Source organism: Perognathus longimembris, chromosome 1, assembly GCF_023159225.1.
Source record: "Perognathus longimembris pacificus isolate PPM17 chromosome 1, ASM2315922v1, whole genome shotgun sequence".
In the NCBI taxonomy this organism is placed as follows: domain Eukaryota; kingdom Metazoa; phylum Chordata; class Mammalia; order Rodentia; family Heteromyidae; genus Perognathus; species Perognathus longimembris.
Window position 1 is genome coordinate 102,146,146 of NC_063161.1, and position 18,062 is coordinate 102,164,207.

Here is an 18,062-nt window from a genome sequence, read left to right on the forward strand (position 1 = left end):
ATAAAACAAACAGGTAAAAATGGAAAACAAAAAAACTAAGAGGTTTCAGAAGTGAAGAAATTTTTTTTTTAAGTTTAAAATATGTTTGAAAAGAAAAAAAAATGGATTCCTCCTTGTTTGGGTGGTCTTTCCCCAGTCTCTGGTTTCCTTACGATGGTCTACAGTCTATTTTCCTGATTGGCTGGTTTGACTTGCTTTCAGTTTGTAGGGGGTGGATCTGTTCTGACCCTTCTCCCCTGTTTGTGCAATCCTGGGTCTCTGTGTTTAGCACAGCTTGCAGGTAGACCTTGGGCGTCCTCTGTAGATGGGGACGTGAACAGTCTCAGGAACCTTGGCTCCTCTGTCTGCTGTGGGGCTGCGGCCTTTTACACCTGGCTTTGAATAGGCTGTGTACTCAGCAGGGCAGGGCGCCTCTGGCCTGGTTTACCAGCTGAGAGCTGCTTGCCTGGGGGAGGTTCCTCCCTCCTGGGCGGGGCGGCCGCCTGGTGGTGCTGGCTATGGAATTCAGCTCCGTTTCAGGCTGGGAATTGGGCTTCCTCTGTGACGGGACTGTTTATCTGTCTCAGGAACTGTTTGTTCCCCCATCTGGTGTTTCCGTGCCACCAGTAGCTGCTCGCCGCTTTTGCTTTAAATTTAGAGATTCCGGCGGGCAGGGTGGGGCACCTCTGGCTAAGCCGCGGCCCAGGATGAGCCTCCTGCTTGGGCAGGGGGCGTTCTCCTTGGTGGAGCTGGCTCTCACTGTTCAGTCCCTCTTGCCCTTTTCAAATATGGCTCCTTTGTCCTCGCTTTCCCCAGGCCCACTTTAGTTCCAGTCTGGTCTGACCCTATGCCAGTGTCAAAGATGGCGCTTTGCTCTGGCGGTGGGGGAAGGGCTACCTTCCAGAAGCTGCTCTGTGGGCGCGAGTGAGAATATTTTTCGTGGGGTACTCATGCTTTCTGTGCGATTTCAGCCCGTCTGTGCTCAGCCGCCATCTGGAGGATTTCTCCCTGGTCTACGCTGTGTGCTTTAGCCGCGCGGAGTGTGGGTCACTGTGGGTGCCGGCACTGGCTCAGCGGTGGGACACCGTCCAGAGCTCAAATCTGTGTTTTCAGACAAGCAAAGTCGATTTTTCCTTCCTGGCCAGAATCCCTGTACTGTTAGAACTTGCTCTGGCTGTCTTTCTAGGAGTAAAAGTTTCTATGGGGTGAGAAAACTGTGATGTCGGAGGGAGCTCAGCTAGGGCTCTGCTGTTCCTCCGCCGTCTTCCTCAAGTTTCACCAACAAACATCTTCATCAGTACCTTCAGAAATTGTGAGAAGAGACTTATGGCTATTTGTGCACAGGCCTTGGGGTCCATCTGTTTCAACTTAAGTTCTGGCTCTACCACATTTGGTGTTCAGGATCTTTGAGCCTCAATCACATCTGGAGCTAAAGTGATGATCCTGAGCAAAAATGAGCTCAGGTGCTCAGTGCTCTTGCTTATTTCCTGCTTGGACATCTTCTTGCCCTGCTCCTGTGTATTCTCTCAGTCATGTCACTTTGAATATGAGAAGGTAAACTCCCTTGAATTCAGCCCTGAAGTCAACTGCAAATGTGTCTGCTCCACTATTTATAATTCTATATCCATTAACTGTTTAAATTCCTCCAGTCAGTTACTAACCACATTACATGTACTTTCTTTACCATCCCTAAGAATTCTGGAAGGGGCTGGGGATATGGCCTAGTGGCAAGAGAGCTTGCCTTGTATACATGAGGGCCCTGGGTTCGATTCCCCAGCACCACATATACAGAAAACGGCCAGAAGTGGCGCTGTGGCTCAAGTGGCAGAGTGCTAGCCTTGAGCAAAAGGAAGCCAGGGACAGTGCTCAGGCTCTGAGTCCAAGGCCCAGGACTGGCAAAAAAAAAAAGAATTCTGGAAGGTAGGTGTGTAGTAGTCACAGGATTTTCTGTGTGCCATATGTTGTATTCTTTTTCCTTGTGCTGGAGATGGATGCCAGGCTAGTGCTGTACCACACTGAGCTACATTCTCAGTCCCCAAATTCCATGTAAATGACCCGACTCTTCATTTTCTGCATAAGCCTTTGGGGTTAGGGAGCAGGTACTGTACTGTGCTCTGTCTCACAAGTGTTAAGTTGGAGGTTGTGTCATATTCTAGATCTGGGATGATTTCACCCAGCTGTGCTTCCACAAGCCACTGTGCTCTTAGGCAAGAACTGGAATTCCATCCATTACTGTTAAACTCACAACTTTTGTCTGAGGCAGGATGCCATGTTATCTGTCTTTCATGAGAGTCGTCATTTCAAATTCTGCCAACATAACATAAATCATGCCATTTTCCCCCTTCATTTTGGGACTGGAGCCCCTTTGTTGAACTGCATATGATCAGAGTTTCTGGATCCACTTTTGAAGTTCACCTGATGCAGTGTCTTCATTGGTCTTTTGAGCTCTAGCTTAACATTTACAAAGACTGCAATACTCCTGTACCCTGTTACATTCCAGCCTAGAACATATTTGGCACATAGTGAAAGCAAGTGATACTCCTACATTTTTTGGGGGGGGAGGGGTGGTTATGGAGCTTGAACTCAGGGTTTGGATGCTTTTTTTGCTCAAGTCTATGCTACCACTTTGAGCCACAGTGCCACTTCCATTTTTTCTGTTGGTTAACTGGAGTTTCCTGCCTGGGCTAGCTTTGAATTACAATCCTCAGATCTCAGCCTCCTGAGTAGCTAGGATTATAGGTGTGAGCTTCTGGCAGCTGGCATGATACTCTCACTTTGCAGTAAGAAAAAAGGGAGTTCAGTGATTTGTTCATGATGAGTTCCTGGCTAAACATGGCTAGGACACCCCAGTGGTCCAAAAGTATAGCCAGCCTTTTCTGTTTCCTATTGCTACTGTAACTGGTATTAATAACTTCCTTCTTGAAGTAGAAGTTGCTATTTGGACAAGCTGTTAACAAGAGAGAAAACACCAGGAATGTATTTTAAAGATGTCATGTGATGCCTCGAGGGGAATGCATCAAGCAGATTCTTTTCCTGCTCCCAGATCTTGCCTTTTAGCCTCCCACGCAACTCTGTGTTCTTGGTAAGCAAGTAACCCAAACCCTGTCTCATAAACTGGCAGCTTGGTAAAGCAGGAAGCGAGACCTGCTGTCATGATTTGTGTATTTCTCTACTCCAGAAATCTGAATCTTGCTCTCTTGAGGTTGATTGTTGCTCTTGTAGAAAAGTCTGTTATGTTTGTTTGTTTTTTCATTTTTGTAAACAAATCACTTGGTCTTAAAATCAACAGTGGCTCATTACACATGTAGTTCTTCAAGTTAAGAATTAAAATCCTTCCTGCAGGAGTGACATAGAAGCTCATCCGAGAAGCCGTTAGTTGCTCCGTGTGTGTGTGGGGGGGGGGGTGGTGTGGGTGGTCATCTGTGGAAGGATAGAGTTGTTTTTCAGTGTACGCTGACCTTTCCTGCTGGTGTGGCCATGTAGTTGTATCTAGGAAGTGTGAATCTGCAGTCTGTGGCGTGGGAGGGAAAGTACCCCAAGTGTCATGAACCTGGTAGGTGGGGTGCAGGTTGCAGAGAAAGCCCAGCACAGGAGAAGATTTTGTTCTGCTACCTGCAGTCAGGAGCCAATCTGTTCTGGGGATGATTTTCATTTTCCTAAGGATGCTGTTTTTTGGGATTTAGCATCATGCGTGGTAATTTTTCAGCTTCTGTGCATTTTTATGTCCTCTTCCCCCCCCCCCCCCCCCCCTTTCTTTTTGGTCTAGGGCTTGAACTCTAGGCCTGAGTGCTGTTCCTTTTGTACTCACTGCTAGTGCTACAGCTCCACTTCTGGCTTTTTTGGCAGTTAGCTGGGCTGGCTTTGAGTGGTGATCCTCAGATCTCAGCCTCCTGAGTAGCTAACATTACAGGCGTGAGCCACTGGCACCTAGCACATTTTTGACTTTTTAATATCCCAGGTGTAGGAGGCAGAAAGAAGAAGGGCTGGGGGTAGGAGGGGAAGACATTCTGAAATGTACTTTAATCCAGTCCTTCCTCCAACATTCTTCAGGCAGACCAAAGGGTTGGCAGAACATTATGTGAAAAGTCACATTGACTGTGCCTTTTCTAACTGTTCCAAAGGCTACAAACATCCCAGAGCTACAAATATGTAGGTCTATAACACTCAGGCCTGTGTTTCTCCCACCCTTCTCTAAGAGATCAAGCGAGCTGAGGCCCCCAGGAATCCTGCCAGCTGGAGTGGGTGATTGGGTGTTTGAGCACAGTTGAATGGTTCAGAGTGAAGTAGCTAGGTGAGACCTTGGGGGGAGATTGCACCCTAGACCTGAATTCATCTGCAGCAGGAGAAAAGAGAATAGGATGTTTTATCCGTAGAATACATAGGAATGGATGAGGTGGCTGCCATTTTCTGTGTTGTTGTCTGCTGAAAGCGTGGCTCACAGATGCTTATTTTGGGGTTTGATTTGTTTGTTTTCTTTTTTCCCTAGTACAGTGTTAGGATAGATGATATGGAGGAAGGGAAAAAAGAGGAAAAAAATTCTCTTGGTTAGTTAGTAAGAGAGGAAGCCAGCAGGGGGAGAACAGACTTCTCCTAATGGCTGAGAATGTTGAAACTCTTTCTCAAAATTACCTCCAAATCCTAAATTCTGTTCCATGTCTCTTTGTTGAGGGCCTTAGAATGGGTTTCAGCTATAGAAATGTGGTCATGACTGCTAATATGCTTATATAATTAACCAGAGGGCTGAAGGGGAGGCAGTTACAGAGACAGATACACATAGCCATTGAGTTAGGCACTGTAAGCACAGAATGCTGTTGAATACCCAGAAGGGAGGGAAAATGGTGTAGAATGATGGTTGTTGGCTAGCGTGACTTTGCAGAATTGCTGACCGATGGATGCTATTCTAAAAATCAGTTCATACCTTCCCAGATGGAAGTAGAGATGTTTTTGTGGGTATTGTACTCAGCTGACCACTGGTGCCCTTTGTAACTACTTTTGTGCTGTTTTTCTGTTTTGCTCGTGGTACTAGGGATCCTAGGGACCTCATACTTATAGTAGGCAGGTGTTTTGTCACTTGAGCCACACTCCAAATCTCCATTTTTGTTTTTAAGTTTTTTGTTTCAAATAGGGCCTCAGAATGTGTTCTTTCTACCCCTGCCTTCCCGAGTAATGGGATTACATGTATGCAACACAATACTTGTCTTATTTTTTGAGATAAGGTTTCACTAATGTTTGCTGTAATCCAATCAATCTGTAGTCCTCTCCCATCCCTAGTAACTGGGATTACAGGTATTACTGATTTCATTTCTTAGCCCTTCACATGCCAGTCATTTTAGCCTGTCCTTGTGAGTTGTTTGGGATTCCTTTCTCTTGGGTCAGAAGCACATGAACAGGAGACACATTCATTGCAGGAGGCTCTGTACTTAGTGTAGTATGTGCTCTTGAGTAAGGAGTGGGAACCAGGATTTCTCCACCCCTCCCCTCCCCACTCCTCCTCTCCCCCCCTTCCCCCGCTTCTCTCTTTTTTTTGTGACTCTATAAGTATATTTTTGTACATTTTAAATACTTTTATTGTGTATATGATTTAATGGCCTTAAGAATATTTACAGGCTTGTATAACCACAACCACAATCTAATTTTAGAAAAATTTTGTCACCCCAGAAAGAAACCCGGTGCCCATTTATGGTTGCTCCCCATGCCTGACTTTCGAGCCCCAGTGCCAGGCACCCACTAAATCTGTCTTTGCCTCTGTGATGGATTTGTCTGCTGTGGCCATTTCATATAACTGGAACTATACAGTATGTGGTCTCTTGTGACTGGCTTCTTTCACCTAGCATACTGTTTGCAAAGCTTATCCCAGCACTTCATTGGGTTGAGTAACTGACAGAACACATTGTATTTGTCCAACCTAAACGAGAGGCATTTGGGTTGTTTCTACCACTTAAATGCAATGAACATGTTAATGAACATTTGGGTACACACACTTCTGTAGGGGTATATGTTTTCATTTCTCTGCAGGTGAATCTCAAAGTGGAGTTACTCAGCTATGTGAACCCACTGTTTAACATTTCCAGGAATTACCAGATTGTTAATTGTGGCATCTGTATACTTTACCTCTATCTGCAGTGCTGGAGTTCTCGTTTCTCCACCTCCTCATTAGCAACTGGTTGTTGTTGCGTAGCCATCCCATGTAGTATGAAGTGGTGATCTAGTGCTTTCTGATTTTCAGCTCCCTCATGACAACATGATGCTGAGCTTGTTGGTTATTCACATCTTTGAAGAAATGCCAGTTCAGATATCTTGGCTATCTTTAATTGTTTTTAAAAATCACTTCTGAGTTACAAAAGTTTCTTGCTTTTTTTTATTCCCTTTCATTCTGCCTTTTGATGTTAAAGTAAGAAATTACACAGTTAAGAAACTTGTCTCACCTGAGTTAATGAAGATTTATTCCTGATTTCTAAGTTTTATACTTATTTTTAGTTCCTACAGGTACATCTCTGAGCTATTAAAGTTAATTTTTTTGTATATGTGAGGAAAGCATTACATTTCTTTACCATTTGAGGCACATATCCAGTCCCAAACTTCATTCTTATGTATGTCCCCACACAATTTGTTGAAGTGCTTACTCGTCCCAGTCAAACTGGCCTTAAAGCACTTGCATTTATTTCTTGACAGTTCTGTTCCATTGATTTGCATGTGTGCCATCTGTATGTATGTATGGTATGTATTTTGATGGCACTGGGCTTTGAAGTCTCTTTTGAGCGACAGCTCCACATCTAGTTTTTTGATGTTTAATTGGAGATAAGAACCCCAAGCTACTTTTGAACCTTGATCCTTAGATCTTAGCTTCCTGAGTAGTGAGGATTACAGGCATGAGCCACTGGCACCTGGCTGTTTATTTTTGACATAGTAACCTTTTCTGATCAGGATGGCCTTGAACCATATTCTTCCCAGTCTCAACCTCTGGTAGCCAAGATTATAGGTAGGAGCCACCCTGCTGCCCTCCGTGATTTTTATAAGGTTCCTCAGATGGCTGTCAACCCACCTGAACAGGAGGCTAAGATAGGGAAAATCAAGGGTCCAGGCCAGCCCAGGCAACAAAGGTTTCTTGGGACCCCCATCTCAGCAGAAAAAAATGCTGGGTATGATGGTGCCCAACTGTCATCCTAGTATGAAATGTAAATAAGGGGATCATGGTCCAGGCTAGCCATGGTAAGAGAAATAACGGAAGGTATGGTTCGGGTCTTAGAGCACCTGTCTAGCAAGTGTGAGGCCATGAATTCAAATGCAGTGTTGTTAAAAAGACTAAAATTTCCTTTAAATGATGGATTCCATGTGCAGTTAAAGTAGACAGTGAGGTGGCTGAAGTAGGGAGTTTGGCTAGTTTGATTGGAAGGCAGCATGGTAGGAGGGTCTCTGTATACTTTGTTGTGGATGTACAGATTGCCATTGTTCACTAAATCAGTGTTTGCTGAACTCACCTGGTAAGAATTGCCAAGAATACTTGCAATAGAGGGCTGGGCAGGGGACATGTTTGCATGTGCTCTGTGATTCTGGGCTCTGCACAGCTACTGTGTTCCTGCTGGTTACAAATTGATCCGAACCTTCAGGAACCTATGTTAATGAATTCTCTGGGTGAGTCTTTGGGTCAGACTGACGAGGGCAGTGCTGAATTTGCTGGGGGGTAGCCCATTTGAAGCTATATACCCATACCACATCCACCCACAGAACTGCTGTCCTAGGGTCTTCTGAGGTGTTGCCATCCTTCAGTGTTAAGGCGAGATTACACAAAACCCTTCCATGAACTGTTTTTCTGTGTCAGCCTTGAGCCCTTCCCTGGCAGTTAATTTACTAGTGCCCCATGCCAAATCTGCGTTATTACTCTTAACTCCTCTGGTTCTTCCCCTTGCATATTGAATTTGCTCATCTCATCTACACCATTAGGTTGAAATCTTCAAATTTAAGGATTTCGTATTTTATTTTTTCCATTGGCTACAACCCCAGCACCAACAACAATGCCTGTACCTAGTGAACATCCAGTAGCATTTGTTAAGAAAATTGAATTGTTGAGGAATCAATTTATCTGTTTGATAGTAGTTTTAACATCAGAAATAGTCATCCTTCCTATTCTGTTATTTTATTCTTTCTATTCTGTTCATTTTCTAGGGTCTTGAGCTTTCTCTCCAGGCACTTGGCCCTTGAGTTATGCCTCCTACCCCCTTGCACTGATTCTTTTGAGTTAGATCTCACTTTTTACCTGGCTCTCCCCCTGGTTTTCAATCTGCCTTTTCTTATGTTTTCCATTATCACTGGATAATTGAGTCTCAGACTTTTCTACCTGAGCTGGCCTGGAGCCAGATGTGTGCCACTGTGCCTGGCTGTTTCTTGGTTGGGGGATCTCATGTGTATTCCCAGCCTGATCTCAAACTGCAGCCTTCCTGATTTCAGCATCCTGAGTGGCTAGGATTACACGCATGAACCACCAGTACCCGACTTTTTTTTTTTTTAGCCTCATGATGTTTGTGAATCATAGGGAATAAATTGTCTTTGCATGCATGGACCACTCCAAATTATTGCTATATTTAGCAGCTGTTTGGGACTAAATGGTTTATATGTCATGTGCTAAACTCTGACCTTTCTTTAACCTTGCTGCATTGTGTGTATCTCTGCAAGCTGTGTCACTTCTCTTTGAAAACTGGTAGGCTGCACGTGAGCCATTGGCATATCTGTTCTGATTAGAAGTTCCATCTTCTTCCATCTTTATTCTTGGTCTTTGGAAAGGCAAAGCTTGGATTCTAAAGTTGGAGAGGGAGAGGAGAATTTTCTTGTCCGAATCATTCCTTTAAACATTTTTGTTTTTGATGTTTTCCTTTGTAGGATAGAGTTTTTGCGCCATTTGAAGAGCTTTTTCCAGATTATGTTTAAAATTGAAACCAAACCCTGTGGTGAAGAACTCAAAGGCGGGGACAAAGTGCTGATGACCTGTGTTGGCATCGGCTTCTCCAACCTCAGCAAGACCCTTAAGTGACACGTTCGCAAGAGATGGCCATCAGACAAGGCAGAAGCTGCGGAGACACCGAAGGGACCAGGTCCACAGGCACTCGTACCTGGGACAAGCCATATATTAAGGACTTTCTTGAGTGTCTACTAAAAATATCAGTATGCAAATACAAATCAAGGACATCTTATTTTCGAGCTATTTCTCCAGTGATGTTAATATTCCTCAGAAACTCAGTCAACCTACAGCATCCCTAGCCAGCCTGGAGGAAGGCTTGCTAGGACAGTATCCTCCAGCATTCCTGTGCTTCCTCTAGCTCACATCCATCCCTGGCCTTCTGTCCTGTAGCCATTGTCCATGCCTGTCAACCTGTTGCAGCTCTTGCTGCAAGGATTTTCAACATTTTTTTTTTGGCCAGTCCTGGGGCTTGGACTCAGGGCCTGAGTACTGTCCCTGGCTTCTTTTTGCTCAAGGCTGGCACTCTGCCACTTGAGCCACAGCGCCACTTCTGGCCGTTTTCTGTATATGTGGTGCTGGGGAATCGAACCCAGGGCCTCATGTATAGGAGGCAAGCACTCTTGCCACTAGGCCATATCCCCAGCCTGATTTTCAACTTTTTGACCAAGGTTTTCTGTCCTAAGAACTATGTGGATGCTTTATATGCATCATGCAGTGCTATGCAAATGTTGTAAATTTGTATACAAGACTTTTTTTTTTGTCTAGTGAATGGGTTGTTTTTTATCAAGGACACATGACTCATGTAAGTGTCAGGGTGGGTGGTTGGGCTGGAGAGAATAGTTAGGGATTTGTTTAGGTATTTCTTGTATCACAGGTATGCCATAGATTTTCTTATGATATCTGGTAATAGCCCCGTTATGCAAATTATTGTTACCACAAGAAAATTGAAAGGGGTATTTTTTTTCTTTTGATATTTATAATGGAAAAATTTCTTATTATAGATGTCTAAGTGTAACAGACCTATTTAGGATGGCTCATGGCTCATCAAATACAATTCTGAGAGAGGGCTTGGATTAAGTCCTCAGTACCAAGGGCTGATTTGCCTCTGCCATATCTAGTAGGCTATATTTAATCTCTGCAGGGTGGGGAAATTTTCATGGTATCCTCCATCTGGGGTGGTCTTTGTCTCACTAGTTGTTCTTTATATCCTTTTTTTTTTTTTTTTTTTTTTTTTTGGTAAGTGAAAAGAGCTGGAAAAAGGATGTGTTCTCTGGCCAGTGCAAGAGAAGGCCAGGCCATACAGAACTCAGGTACTCTGCAGAGTATCTGTGTTGGTGTTCTATTGATTCATAACAAATGATCACAGACATAGCAGCTTAATAACAATACCTACTTAGCATTCCACAGTTCTGGAGGTTAGAAGTGAGGGGAGTGAGGTTGGATTCTCTGCATGGTGTCTCACAAGGCTGGTGTCAGTATGTCAGCAGGGAAGAGCTCTCCTTAAAGGCTCTGGGAAAGGATGTACTTTCCAAGTATCCAAGATTGAAATTCAGGACTTGGGGCTGTAGTTCCCATTTCTTGGCTGGCTGTCAGTTGTAGACAACCCTTTGCTTATAGAGACACAGTGCTCACATTTCCATTTACCTTCAACTGTACAGATGGCAATAGTACACTAAATACAGATCATGCTTCTATTCTACTCCCTCTTTTGTGATGTCAGCTAGAAGAATCATGACTTTTAAATGGCTCAGAGCACAATTAATCTATACTCTCGGTAAGACTAGTTTTCCTATCGTAAGGCCAGCTGATGACATAGAATCTGGATGAGTGTTGGAACAGCCAACACAGTTGGGAATAGTGGATGGTTACTTACAGTTCTGCCTAGGATTTCCAAGAACACAGCAGTTGTTTTGCTTCATTTGTTTTTTTGCTACTCCTGGTGCTTGAACTCAGGTCCTGGGTGCTGTCCCTGAGCCTCTTTGTGTTCAAGGCTAGCAGTCTACCACTTGAGCCACAGCTCAACTTCTGGCCTTTTCTGAGTAATTTATTGGAGATAAAGAGTCTCATGAATTTTCCTGCCTGAGCTGGCTACGAACTGTGATCCTCACATCTCATCCTCCTGAGTAGGTAGAATTACAGGCATAAGCTGGCACCTTGCTACTACAATTGTTTTAGTACCACTGTTGGGTTAGTTCAGCTCTGCCCACACGGAACTCAGTTGTAGAACTAAGTGTCACATTGTTTTGGATGGTTACATGCCATCCAACAATAGGGGTGAATTCTAACTGTCCATCTAAAAAGGTTGCTTCTGGTATAGTGCCATACTACTGCTATAAAAGAAGAACAAATACAACAATTTTTTTTTCTTCTTAGACAGGATCTATCTCTCCATGTAGTCCAGCATGGCCTTGAATTTGTAATATTTGGCCTCTATCTTGAAGTATTACAGGTGTTGTACTACTCTCCTGGCTCACAAATGTAACGTTTACTTAAATAGCCTAGCCTGTCACCCTTGTCAGATTATCAGGAGAATACCATGCCTTGAATAGAACTCATCCTTTGCTGGTTGCTGGTAAGACCTAGAGATATTTCAACTTCTGCAATCTCTCTCTCTCTCTCTCTCTCTCTCTCTCTCTCTCTCTCTGTCTTTAACCCACCTTTGTTCCCTGTTCAGTTGCTTGCCAGGGTAGGGAGATTCCAGCATTTGAGAAGGGGGTGTGTGTCTGAGAGTATATGTATGTGTGCTTTGCCTGTCTGTTCCCCTCTGTTGACAGATTCCCTTGAATCACAGTAACAGTTGCTCAATAGTAAGGTTTCACTTTCTTTTTTGTGAGGATACAAATACACCTGTTGGGTATCATGGCAGAATTACTGTGTTTACCTGTTTGTTGTATGCATGCTATGTTCTACTTTTCAACAGAGGGAGCCAGTCTGTGTCATGATTATTCTTGCATGTCTCTCAAAACCCCTGGCCAGGATGGGAGGAAGCTAAGGCACTGGGGATGGCATGCTGGCTGGGAAAGAACCACAGGAGGATCTGCTAAAGTCTGAATATCTTGTCAAGGCAACTAACTGGAACCTTGTGGGTTATGTTTTATATATTTTAAATAAATTTTATTGTTATTACTAAGGTGTACAGTGGGGTTACCATTTTGTAAGTCAGGTAAGTGAGTACATTTCTTTTTTGGACCATGTCACCCCTTTCTTTGCTTTACCCATGTTTTATATTTTTAAAAGTATTTTCTTGTTAAAAAAGTAGTAAAGGGGCTGGGAACATGGCCTAATGGTAGAGTGCTTGCCTCACATACATGAAGACCTGGGTTTGATTCCTCAGCACCACATATATAGAAAAAGCTCTGTGGCTCAAGTGGTACAGTGCAAGCCTTGAGCAAAAAGAAGCCAGGGACAGTGCTCAGGCTCTGAATTCAAGCCCCAGGGCTGGCAAAAGAAAAGAAAAGGATGACTTAACAAAGGCTAAATGCAGCACAATGCCTGTCCTTTCTCGCCACCACTCCTATAACATAAATTGTCCAGTCACCTCTCCATCTTTATGATGGAAGGCTACTAGATGAGGCCAGTGCTGTCAGTAAGTTTCGTAGTCACCAGTGGAATAGTTGAGTGTCCTAAAGACAAGGAAAGTAAGTAGGCGGGATGGGGTTCTGGGAACCTTGAAGAACTTGGTAAAATCATAGGGAGAAGCCAGGTACTGTGGCTCAACCTTGAATCAGATCAAGGGTTGAAGTCAGCCAAGGCAGACAAATCCAAGAGACTCTTATGTCCAGTTATCCAGCAAAATGCCAGAAGTAGAGGCATAGCTTAAGTGGTAGAGCACCAGCTTTGAGCAAAAAAGCTAAGCTGTAGTACAGAGCCATAAGTTCAAACTCCCAGTACCAGTGTGCACACGTGTGCATGCACACACACACACAATCATAGGAAGATGGAGAAACTGAATTACTAGGGAGACAATTTCCAAAGTTTTGGCAGTACATTGAGGTGGGGTAAGATTCACTTGGGGGAAGGAAACTGGGTAGGCTTTATTACTACAGGATTTGCTAGGGCTTTGGTCAAGGATGTGAGAAGTATAGGGTTACATAGTTCTCTGTTGATCATGGTGGGCACCTGAGGCCCTACCACATGTGTATGTTAGCTAGGCTATGATATGTGGAAATGCAGTTCCACAGGCCTTTGTCCCCAACCTGCATCTCCATTGTTAACACAGTCTTAGTCAGAGCTTCCCCATTCAGAAGACTCTGGCCTATTCTTTAGAAGTGACTAACAGTTCATGGGAATGTCAGGATGCAGGCCAGGCCTTTTTGTACTTTCGTTGGCCACATCTTTGAAGCCATTTGAGTGGAACAGTTTATCAGTGTTTGACATCTGAGGCTGAGCTACATCCTCACTCAAGCAAATAGAAGCTGTCATTTTGTTGAGTATAGCACTACTCCAGTTCTTCGTCATAGTTGGTTCACACCTGTCAGATTTCTGACCCCAATCTTGAACATAGGACTTGGGTCAGTGCCTGATTCGAAACAAAGTAGGAGTTTCTGATAGTTATGATTCTGAAAAGGGAAGACGTACTTATTCATCTGTTATTTCCTCCCTATTCCCAAACCCTTTAAAGAAGTTTGTACTCACAACTGTTTGGATTGAATTGTTAATAATTTCTCCAAATGTTATGTGCAAACTGATGGGATTATTTTATAGTAATTGGAGTGGAAGTGACAGTGATTCACTCAGTGTTGATTTCATTTACATGATGATTTCATTTGTCCTTTCTCCTGGCCCCTATCTTGGGACTAGTTGAGTAGCAATGCTGCAAAGGAAATTGGTAGGGCGGCTGCTTCTTGCTGCCACATCTGGGAGGGATGGGCATCCTGGAAGCTCTTTCTAGTCTTGGAGGAAGAATATAAGTGGAGGCCATATATTTTGTAACGGTGCCTGGCTTACTATGTGAATAAATTTCACTTGAATTTTGTCAACTCACCTCAGGCTGAATATTTTCAGAGCTGAATGTACTTGGCTTCTGGATCCTTCCTTCTCTCTCCGTTCTAACCTCTTGACTACTTCATTATTTTACTTACTGGGCAACTAAAAGCATTGTACCTAAAATCTGCAAGCTTTGAAAGACCTATGAAAGTGTTTTCATGAAGCCAAGATTTTAAAAAAATGCTGATTACAAAGAAAAGAGCAAGTGAATTAAATATCCACAAAATGTGTTCTGACTTAATAGTTAAAATGTTGGAAACCACGTGTGTGAGTGTGTTTACAAGGACTTCTAAGGCACAGCCAGTGACTTACAAGGAATCATAACTAATCATCTCTTAAATGAGTTACTGACCACTGTCAAGCCATTTTAAAAGGTAGGACTAAAATGCTTTCAGTGATTTGTGCTAAGACTCCATCTTAGAATAAATGCTTTGATAAAACTATCATTAAAAGCCAAAATGCTAATCTAAGGCTTTCTCCTCTCTCACTGAACTACTTGCCTCTAAAAGCCTCCAAAGTCCCTGATGGTATCCCTTGACCACTCCAAATATCATTCCCTTTCCTCACAGTCTCTGATCCTTGTTTAACAATTTCTATGCTCTTGGCCATTGCTTGATATCCCCTGTGAACCTCCAGTGGTAAGCATCTAGTTCCATTTGATGGGGTATACCTATGATACTAAAGGGTTGTTTTTTGTTGTTTATAATGTGTTAGTCATGGGGCTTGAACTCAGGGCCTGCATGCTGTCCCTGGGCTCTTTCACTCAAGAGTACCGCTCTACCACTTTGAGCCACAGCTCTACTTTGGTATTCTAATGATCAATTGGAAATAAGAGTCTTGGAGGGACTTTTCTGCTCCACTGGCTTAGAACCAGGATCTTCACATGTCAGTCTCCTGAGTGGCTAGGATTATAGGTGTGAGCCACCAGCACCTAGCTTAAATTTTTTTTTAAGGCTTATAAACAAATGAATTTCTATTAAGGAAAGCTTTTGTTTCCTGAACTTCAGCAGAGTGCTGTGGAAATATCAGGCCTATGGTGGAATCTAAATTGAGTCAGCTGTTTTGGCATGGCCCTTTATCCTTCTGATGTTTGAGTTCTTCTTTTGAAAATGGGAACAAACCATCTGCCTCACCTACATTGGTGTTGGATTTATTAATTAAATACAATGGTTGTGAATGGGATTCTTTTGGGTTGTTTAGTCTTTGGAGAAGATTCAGAACAGCCTGCCACCTAGTAGTTTAATGTCAGCATGAGTCATAGGATTTATCTTTACATCCAGTACTCGAATGTCCTGAGCTAGAAGATAGGATAGAAGCTGTGGCACCTGAATGTGGCTTGAGGTCAAACTGTCCCTTGACAAGTGTGACAGAGTTATAAAGAAAGGCCTACAGACATTTCAGTGAAGTACACCGTGTTCTGACATGGAATGCTAGCGTTCATCTGGTCTGTTCTGGGCAGAGTGGAAGGCCTGGCTGACCCCAGGACTGCCCCGTCTAGAGCTGCATGTAAGCCAATCTAAGCTGTAAGGAACTGCAGCCTTTCCAACAAGAAAGAAGCAGAATGTCTGGTTGCCATGTGGAAGATTTTTGTGTCAGTCTCCTTTACCTGTAGCCTGTTTTGTACAGTATGGAAGAGCATAGCAATAGGATTGGACATGTCTAAGGTTCCTGTCTCTCTCACCTAAGGCCACTTTTGAGCAAGTCCTTCAGTCTTTGAATGTCCGATATATCATTTGGATATGTGCAAATCCACTGTAAAAGGCTCTGAAGAACAGCCATGCATATTGTGCAAGCCCTGGCACAGAACAGGTATTCATGAACTGAATTGCCGTGACAGATGGTGGGGTAAAAAAAGATTGGTTTTTCCTGAAACCAGAGATTTTATGATGGGGATATGGAAATTCATTAAGGGGTAAGTCCTAAGGCTTTGAACTTGGATAGAGTGTAGTTGCAAGTAAGAAATCAAGTAAGTTGACTCAAAAAGCATAGATTCTCTTAACTGAGGAGTTCAAGTAGTACATTTGACTTCAGGTTTAGCTGGTTGGTTATCCAAGGGTTCAAAGAATATCTTGGGAATTCAACTTTCTCCCATCTTTCAGCTCTGCTCTCTTAAGTGATATGCCCCTTCTCTAGCAGCATTGACCTTTATATTCTGCTTTCTTGGCCGATCTATTGGACTCAGAAATCTACCCAATACTTTGGAAAATTTTTTTCAACACCCAGAATTGAATCTCCCATGTTGAACACAGGTGCTCTTGTTGACCAGACCTAGGATCTGTTATCTCTAGAGGGGTAATAATGTCAGCCTCATGCAAATTGTGTAGACAAAGCGAAAAGTGATTCCTAAAGGAAGATCCAAATGCTTTTTTTTTTTTTTTTTAAGAGAAATGGATCCTGACAGGTAGAAACAACAGTGGTCCACTACAGATTATATTGCCTCATCCCTGAATATTCCCAGAGAGGTGGCCCTCAATACTGGCTGCTGACTACCGTCTTTCTCCACCCAGAATCTTCAGAGCATGATGGCAAAAAAAATTGGTTGCATAAGGATGAAATCAGTTTAGCAGTATCCAACATAGATAAATCATTGTAAACCAGGCATGGTGGCGCATGCTTTTAATTTCAGCTTCTCTCAAGGTAGAGGCAGGAGTTTGAGGCCAGTTGGCAAAATTCGCAAGACACTGTATCAAAAACAAAATGAAAACAAAAGGGCTGAGTGCAAAGCTCAGATGAGCTACATGGGGCAAAAGACAATAATAATAATAAGCCCCAAACCCGGAGAGCCAAAGATCACATATGTTCTTGCCAAATATGATCATTTTAGCCAGTGGTATTTTTGATCTTGAAAGAAGAGCCACACCTGGTATAAGTAATCACCCACAGTAGAAGCAGCCAGGACCAGTTGAAGCTATGGGAGTAGCATGCACATTGTGCACCAGGAGGAAGGAGGGAAAGGGGGCAGGTGCCTGGCCAAAGAGGGCTACCCCTCTCCATTACAGCTTTGACTCTCCCAGCCTCTGGAAAGATCTTCAGAAGAATTGCAGCTTTGGAGGGTGATGGGGACCATTTCTCTGGAATATAATAGTTGTTGGCCACAATGTAACAAGCTACCCCTGGAAGAGCAATAGAGATATATTCAAGCAGCAACAAGGTACAGGGTAGAAATGAAGTGCTTCTGTTTCCAAATAATTTTCACTGTTTTTTGGGGTTTCTTTTAGTACATGTTTCACTTCCTGAGATTGGAGCTGTTTTGTTTATATACATATTAACTATCTCGGATATTGTTCCTGTAATATTTTCATCCATTCTAAGGCAAATAAAGACTTGGGAGTCCCTTTTTGCCTACTCTGTACCCTCAAAGCAAGGACAAAACAAAATACCACACAAGCAACTTGTGGTGGGTGCTGGATGAGGTGCCATAGGTGGAGGAGGCCTGCTGGCCATGATGTCTGCCAAGGAGCTTGGACCTCGCCTGCGGTCTCTTTTCTAGCTGTGGCAGCAGGACCCTGGACCAGAAGACTCGGTTCAACCTCCAAATTTGTGTTTCTTTAGTAGTGTAGTGCTTCCCAGAGAATGTTCTGTGGACACTGGCATCGTGTTGTGTTTTCCCTGGAAAGGGATTAATCAAGATTAAGAAAATGCCAATCCCCATCCCAGGCCTGGAGAGTCACATTGTACAATAACCTGAGCATTTTAAAAATTAAAATCCTAACCTACCGGCTTTTCAAACTCACTTGACCCTGAGACTTTTCCCACCTTAAAAAAGTGTTAATGTCATGTAGCACTTTTATTCTGCAAATGCTACTTTGGGGGTTCCTGGCCTACCAGGGTTCTTATGGAAAAAAATATATGTATGTATAAATATATATGTATTATGTATGTATACACACACACACACACACACACACTTTGGGGAGGGTAAGGGGGATCAAGTGCTGGGACATGAACTCAGAGCCTGGACACTCTCCTTGAGCTTTTTCACTCAAGGATGAGGCTCAGCCACTTGAACCACAGCCCCACTTTTGGCTTTTTGGTAGTTAGTTGGAGGTAAGAGTCATAGTGACTTTTCTACCTGGGCCGCCTTTGAACCACGATCCTCAGATCTCAACCTCTTGAGATTATAGAAGTGAGCTACCAACACTGT

General features: G+C 43.4%; 1 protein-coding gene across 2 annotated transcripts in view; it reads left to right on the plus strand.

Moving 5' to 3' along the window:
* The window catches only part of Rcl1 (RNA terminal phosphate cyclase like 1), a 56,710-nt gene extending 47,324 nt beyond the window's left edge, over positions 1-9,386 (plus strand). For both annotated transcript variants that reach the window (XM_048329282.1, XM_048330046.1), the window contains one exon: positions 8,854-9,386. In XM_048329282.1, the coding sequence (XP_048185239.1) occupies positions 8,854-9,004 (151 nt within the window). In that variant the 3' untranslated portion in view covers positions 9,005-9,386. The remainder of the gene's footprint in view (positions 1-8,853) is intronic.
* The last annotated feature ends 8,676 nt before the right edge of the window (positions 9,387-18,062 follow it).